Below are 6,175 nucleotides of genomic sequence, written 5' to 3' on the forward strand. Positions count from 1 at the left end.
AAAGAAAACAAACACCGCACCGCACTAGTGCCAGCCGCGGCCTCGCTCCACTCCCCACTTGTTGCAAACCTCGCTACTCCCCAGTCCCCAGCCCAGACGGCGAGCCGCCCGAGAAGCGGAGAGCGTGCCACTGCCACCCCGCACCCCCCGCATTGTTTCAAAATCCGCAGGCCGGTCCCCGGAGGCGGCGCCGCGGTGGGTCGCCGGCGGGCAGGGGCGTCTCTGGTGCGGCAGGGGGAGGGGGTTCTTCCTTCTTGAAGTCCTTGCCGGAGCGCGGAGGCGGGCGAAATAGGGGCTGCGGAGGAGCGGTGGAGTTGTGAGAGAGAGAGGGAGAGGAAAGGAACCATGGCCGCTGCGCGCGTCGTCGCGTGCCTGCTGGCGGCGGTGATGTGCCTCTCGTGCGGGGCCGCGAGGTCGCCGGAGGCCCGGATGCACCGCCACCTCAAGCGCCTCAACAAGCCGGCCGTCAAGAGCATCGAGGTGCGTTTGTGCGCCCGCCCGCCGAGCTACCTAGATTCTTGCTGACTGACCCACTGCTATTCTTCTCAAGATTTGAATGGGGGATTTGTTTTTCCTTCCTTCCTTCCTTCCTGGTCAAAGCCGGTGTCCTGTGTCCGTTTCAATCTGCATTTTTGGGGGGATTTGGGCGAGATTGACTCAACGGGCGCACTTCTTGGCTACTCCAGTCCAGTCGCTCAAAGTTGCCACGCCCTGATTCAAAAGGGTGGCCTTTGCGGGGGCTTGTTTTTTTTCCCGGCGGATTGTTCTTGGGGCCGATTCGCTTTCTCGCTTTACGAATTTTGCAAAAGGCTAACCAAAAATTTCAATAAAAAGATGCCCACTACTTTGCGAGGAATTTCTTTCGTGCTCACTGCAAAATCTGAAGCTTCATCAGTGGATGCCAGCCAAAGTAGTACTGGTGTCCTTTTGCAATGCCATTCTTCATTTATTCCTGCTCAAAATTTCAGTCAGTGGATGCTAGCTAACTTTCGTTTGTTTGTTTGCAAATTAATCGAGCAGAGCCCCGACGGGGACATCATAGACTGCGTGCACATCTCGCACCAGCCGGCCTTCGACCACCCGTTCCTCAAGAACCACACCATCCAGGTACTAATACTGAGTTTGATTTCAGATGCATCAACAGCAGAGGGAGAAGATGCCACTGTTTTTGCTGAACATTTTTCTGTCCTTGCAGATGAGGCCGAGCTATCACCCGGAGGGCCTGTACGACGAGTCCAAGGCCAATGTGGCGTCCTCCGGCGACGGCGAGAGGCCGATGGTTCAGCTCTGGCACCGGAACGGCAGGTGCGCACCGGGCACCGTCCCGGTTCGGAGGACCAAGAAGGACGACTTGATGCGCGCGACCTCGATGCGGCGCTACGGCAGGAAGCACAAGCCCACGGTGGCGAACCCGATGTCGGTCGATCTCGCCATGCTCAACGAGGGCGGCCATCAAGTACGTGCACCAATTGCATCCGTCTATCTCACTTATGTTTTTGAGTGGCAGCAAGGAAGAAGAAATGCCACTGACTGCCTAGTGCTGTGTATGAATGTGCATGAACTCTGACTGTTGTGAATTTTTCAGCACGCGATATCGTACGTTCAGGGCGAGAAGTACTACGGCGCCAAGGCGACGATCAACGTGTGGGAGCCCAAGATCGAGCAGCCCAACGAGTTCAGCCTCTCCCAGCTGTGGATCTTGGGGGGCTCCTTCGGCGAGGACCTCAACAGCATCGAGGCTGGCTGGCAGGTACGTACCACCGATAAGATCAGCCAACCACATACAGCCCCATGAGCTTCATCACTGAGCTCTCGTAGCCCATATCTGTCTAGTTAATGCCACACCGTCGCTGCGGTTGATTGATGGATAGATAGCTCTGTTCCTACGGTTTCTAGCTAGCTCGGCGGTGTCACGGGCCCTGAACTTTTCTCTTTTCTGTTTGTTGATTCATCAGGTTAGCCCGGACCTCTATGGGGACAACAACACAAGACTGTTCACCTACTGGACTGTGAGTTTTTCTCCCTTCACACAACCGTGTGAAATGCTTCAAAATTAAGCCTGAAATTCTTTGTGACATGACATGTGCTTGTGTTGATCTTATTAACCTGTATATTTATGTTTTGTGTTGTGTAGAGTGATGCGTACCAGGCAACCGGGTGCTACAACATGCTGTGCTCAGGGTTCGTCCAGATCAACAACGAGGTGGCCATGGGGGCCAGCATCTTCCCCCTCTCGGGCTACTCCGGCTCGCAGTATGACATCAGTATACTCATCTGGAAGGTGAGTGAGCAAGCAGTTCATCTAGCAGTACTGTTTAAGAATGGGTTATTGTCACAAACATGAACGCCAGAGGAATTTCTGCCCACTTGCTGCTGTGCCCTTTACTCCTCTTGCTCCTTGACTGGACTCTGGGGCTCTGAAGATTATTCAGTACCCCTCAGCATGTGGCTATGTTACATGTTTTGTCAACAAACTTTTTTAGCCTTGATGATTACTCTAGTGGGTTTTGTCAATAGAAGCCTCATGAAGCATTGCTACCTTTCACCTCAGCAAGCGAGTGCCGAGATAGAAAGTCATGTGTTTTTCGTTCTATCACGCACGGGCAATGAGTGCATTCCATGGCCTGCTTAGTGCACCATGAGTGTCGGCATCTTCTTGACGCTAAACGGCTAACCCCTACTGAAGTCTAGTTATATGCCAAAGCTAATGATTCTGAATGCCGTAATGCTGTCTTCTAATTGGTTTACATGTATATAGGATCCGAAGGAGGGTCACTGGTGGATGCAGTTTGGCAAGGAGTACGTGCTGGGTTACTGGCCGTCGTTCCTGTTCTCGTACCTGGCGGACAGCGCGTCGATGATCGAGTGGGGCGGGGAGGTGGTGAACTCGCAGGCGGAGGGGGTGCACACGTCGACGCAGATGGGCAGCGGGCACTTCCCGGAGGAAGGGTTCGGCAAGGCGAGCTACTTCAAGAACATCCAGGTGGTGGACAGCACCAACAACCTCAAGGCGCCGCATGGAATGGGCACCTTCACGGAGCAGTCCAACTGCTACGACGTGCAGAACGGCAACAACGCCGACTGGGGCTCCTACTTCTACTACGGCGGCCCCGGCCGGAGCGCCAACTGCCAGTGACCTGAGACTGAAACCACCCACCCTAGTGAGTGAGTGAGTGAGTGAGAGCACCATTGGAAGTGTAGTGTGGTGCATCTGCATTATAAGTCAGTCTTGTTAGGCCTAGATGATGATAGGTGTCATGTGAATGGGTCCTGGTGTTGCCTCCTGATTTATTTTTGGGTTCTTTCTTCTTTCTTTTCCGTGTGTCAATCAAGCCTTCTGAAGAGAAGCATGGCATGTGGTGTGGTCTGGTGGTGCACCAGTTGTGTGATGGCCTACCAAGGGGTCCTTTTTCATACTGTGGTAGATTCATTCAGCTGTCCTTCGTGGCTATTATTGGGGGTTGTGTTCTTTCTCTCTTGGCCGGCTTGGCTTAACCAAAGGGGGTAGGGTTGGGTTCATGCATGCATAGCATGGGGAAAGGCAACAATGGCTTCTTATGTTTCTCTTGGGCTTGGGAGGGACTCCTTTACTTTCTCTCCTTTGGATGCCACTATCTATGTATGGCGCATCGAAAGCAGCAAGGGGTTGTGTCCCGTTGAGAACTCTGGAACGCTGTGCATTCTTCATGCATGATGATGCCACCAAACCTAGTAATTATATGTTCAGTGTTACCCGAAAAGGGTTTCCCGCTTTGTATTACAAAGCACCAACACCGATACAAAGGAATGCTCGGGCGAGAAGTACAACAAGCCCAAAGAAAAGAAAAAAAAGAAGAAAGAGATGCCAACAACGGCAGCTCGACAAAGCGCGGATGACTCGCCACCGCCGCGCCCTCCGAAATTGACCCACCACAGACCTAGGTTTCGACCCGCCGCATACCAAGCAGCACCTCCAGCAAGGGATGCGACGTCGACGACGCTGTTGCCCGGACGTGTCCTAGGATTTCCCCCGACACGCGGAAGGAAGTGGGGGATGGATACATCCGACACCCTCCAAGAAGGGATGATGGCAACCGCAGTCCGCAGGTGTCATCGCATCGGAGCCCAAACCCCACAGCCCAACCAGGCTGGAGCCAACCAGCCACCTCGCCGCCCACCAGCATGCGCCACCGCAGTCTTGACGCCGCCCACGCCGCCTCACCGAGATCACCACCACGAGGCCAAGAGGATGGAAAGAGACGCACGAGGCGACAGGGGCAACGGCACCGGAGCCACGCGAGAGGGAACTACCTCCACCGCCGTCGTGTGGGAGGCCCGAGTCTCCGGCACCGTCGCGTTCGCCGTCCGGACGCAGCAGCAGAGCATACCAGGCCACCCCTGGCCCGGCCAGGCCCGATTTGGGCCCGTAAAGCCCCGTCGGCCGCGCTGCAACAGGGAGGCACCAGTGCCACCAGCATCCACCCGCCCATTGCCGCTCCTTGCCTCCCGGAAGTCACACCGACGACCCTCCCCGCCGCCGGCCCGCCCAGACCCAGATGGGGCCCGAAGGGCCCAGATCTGGGCCGAGCGGGCGCCGTCAGATCGCATCGCCGCGCCGCCCCGCCGCCCAGAAGATCCCCCGCCACCACGCCAGAGAGCACGACCGCCGCGCCGGACCGCCGCCGCCTGGGAGCACCCCGCGGCGCCGCACCGCCCTGCGTCGGAGCGACCCGCGAGGGGAAAGGCCAGTGGCCGCCCGGGCCAGGCCCGACGCCGAATGCCAGCGACGGCGGCAAGGAGAGAGGGGAGGGGGAGGGCTCGGGGAGGAGGCGCGACCGGTCGCCTGCGGGGACGACGCGGTCGCGGGAGGGGGGAGGAGGGTACCCGAAGAGTTGTGTGCCACCTTCTCCTCGTTCACAGTGTTATTGACTGATTATCCTTGCATCAAGATGGCAAGGCAGCAAGAGCTGGTCCCTGAAGAAACGGGATATTATTATACGTTCCTTGCAGGTGTAAGCACATGTCTTGAATATATTCATGGGTTGTGTGAAGTGGAGATGGAAGAAGAATGAGCAGTAGCCCATGCCTGCTGCCCCTGGAAGTTTTCCTTTTTTTCGGGCGTGCTGCCCCTGGAAGTTGGCATGGGTTGTTTGCTTGTTTTCCAAAGCTCTTGCGTTCCTGCGCCCATGCTGCTTTGTTTGTCCGAGCTCGGCCCGGCCCGGGGCAGAGCGGCCATGCGCCCACGCACCGCCCGCAATCAAATGTGCATGTCTCCCTGTGCGTGTTAAGATGCTGGAAATCATGTGCTGCCGCCACGGATCCCGAGGCCAGTCCAGCCCAGTCAAAGTAGCATTGCATCCATTTGCGTATGTGGAATCGGGTGGAAGTTGGTGGGCGATCGATCGATGCGTTTGCTCGCTCGCTCGTCACGTTGCTCAACTTGCGCGGTGGCGAGCTTGTTCGGTGCGTGTGGACTCGCAACATCTTTTGCTGCGCAGTTCGTTGATCGGCCATTCAACTTGTGCTAGTACCTACCTACGGCCTCGCAAGAATGATTGGATTGATTTGGTTTGGTAGGGGTACGTGTATGGTACGGGCGGACAGTAATTCTGAGTCATGTGTTGGTCGGTTCTCTCTTCTGACGCTCACAGAAAAAAGGCAGAGTGGATTGGAAGCCGATGGGGTCACTCACATCCACATCCAGTCATTCATTCATGCTCAGATTTCAGATGATGATGATGCGCTAGAGGGGGAGGCACGGGCTGGAGGCGCTCACGTGCCCAGCGGTATGCCTGTACCAGTGACCAGTGTACTACTACTACTGTCGTTGTGCTCTACCGACCCCTGAAAATGATGCGTGGTGTGGGCAAAGTACTAGAGCGTACGCCATCTTGAAAGCTTCTAGCTTCTCTCGCGGCATTGACACGTAGTATAAGTTTGTTGAGTCATAAATCGGCCAAAAATCACTCTTCTGAACCTTTGCTCCAAAGTTAAGCATGATTTTATCCCATTTTGACTTTTTTCTTTGGATCTGACCATTTTGCCGCGGTCATGGTACCGTCGTGCTCAATGGCAGTACGAACCAGGTCAACGTCCCCCATCGTCACAACACTCACATACTTTAACAAGTGGCTACCGTCAGGGCCCACAGCTGTAGCCCCGTTATAGCCTACCGCCAGGCTCGATGGCTGTAGCT

General features: G+C 55.8%; 1 protein-coding gene across 1 annotated transcript; it reads left to right on the plus strand.

Annotated features, from left to right (window-relative positions):
* The first annotated feature begins 345 nt into the window (after positions 1-345).
* Positions 346-3,477, plus strand: LOC119312362. The gene is made up of 7 exons (XM_037588087.1): positions 346-480; positions 1,021-1,107; positions 1,196-1,456; positions 1,586-1,750; positions 1,956-2,009; positions 2,135-2,281; positions 2,759-3,477. Exons 1-7 carry the CDS (start codon positions 346-348, stop codon positions 3,134-3,136), a joined length of 1,227 nt encoding a protein of 408 aa, XP_037443984.1. The 3' UTR covers positions 3,137-3,477.
* The last annotated feature ends 2,698 nt before the right edge of the window (positions 3,478-6,175 follow it).

The sequence above is a fragment of the Triticum dicoccoides genome, chromosome 5B, assembly GCF_002162155.2.
Source record: "Triticum dicoccoides isolate Atlit2015 ecotype Zavitan chromosome 5B, WEW_v2.0, whole genome shotgun sequence".
Lineage (NCBI taxonomy): Eukaryota > Viridiplantae > Streptophyta > Magnoliopsida > Poales > Poaceae > Triticum > Triticum dicoccoides.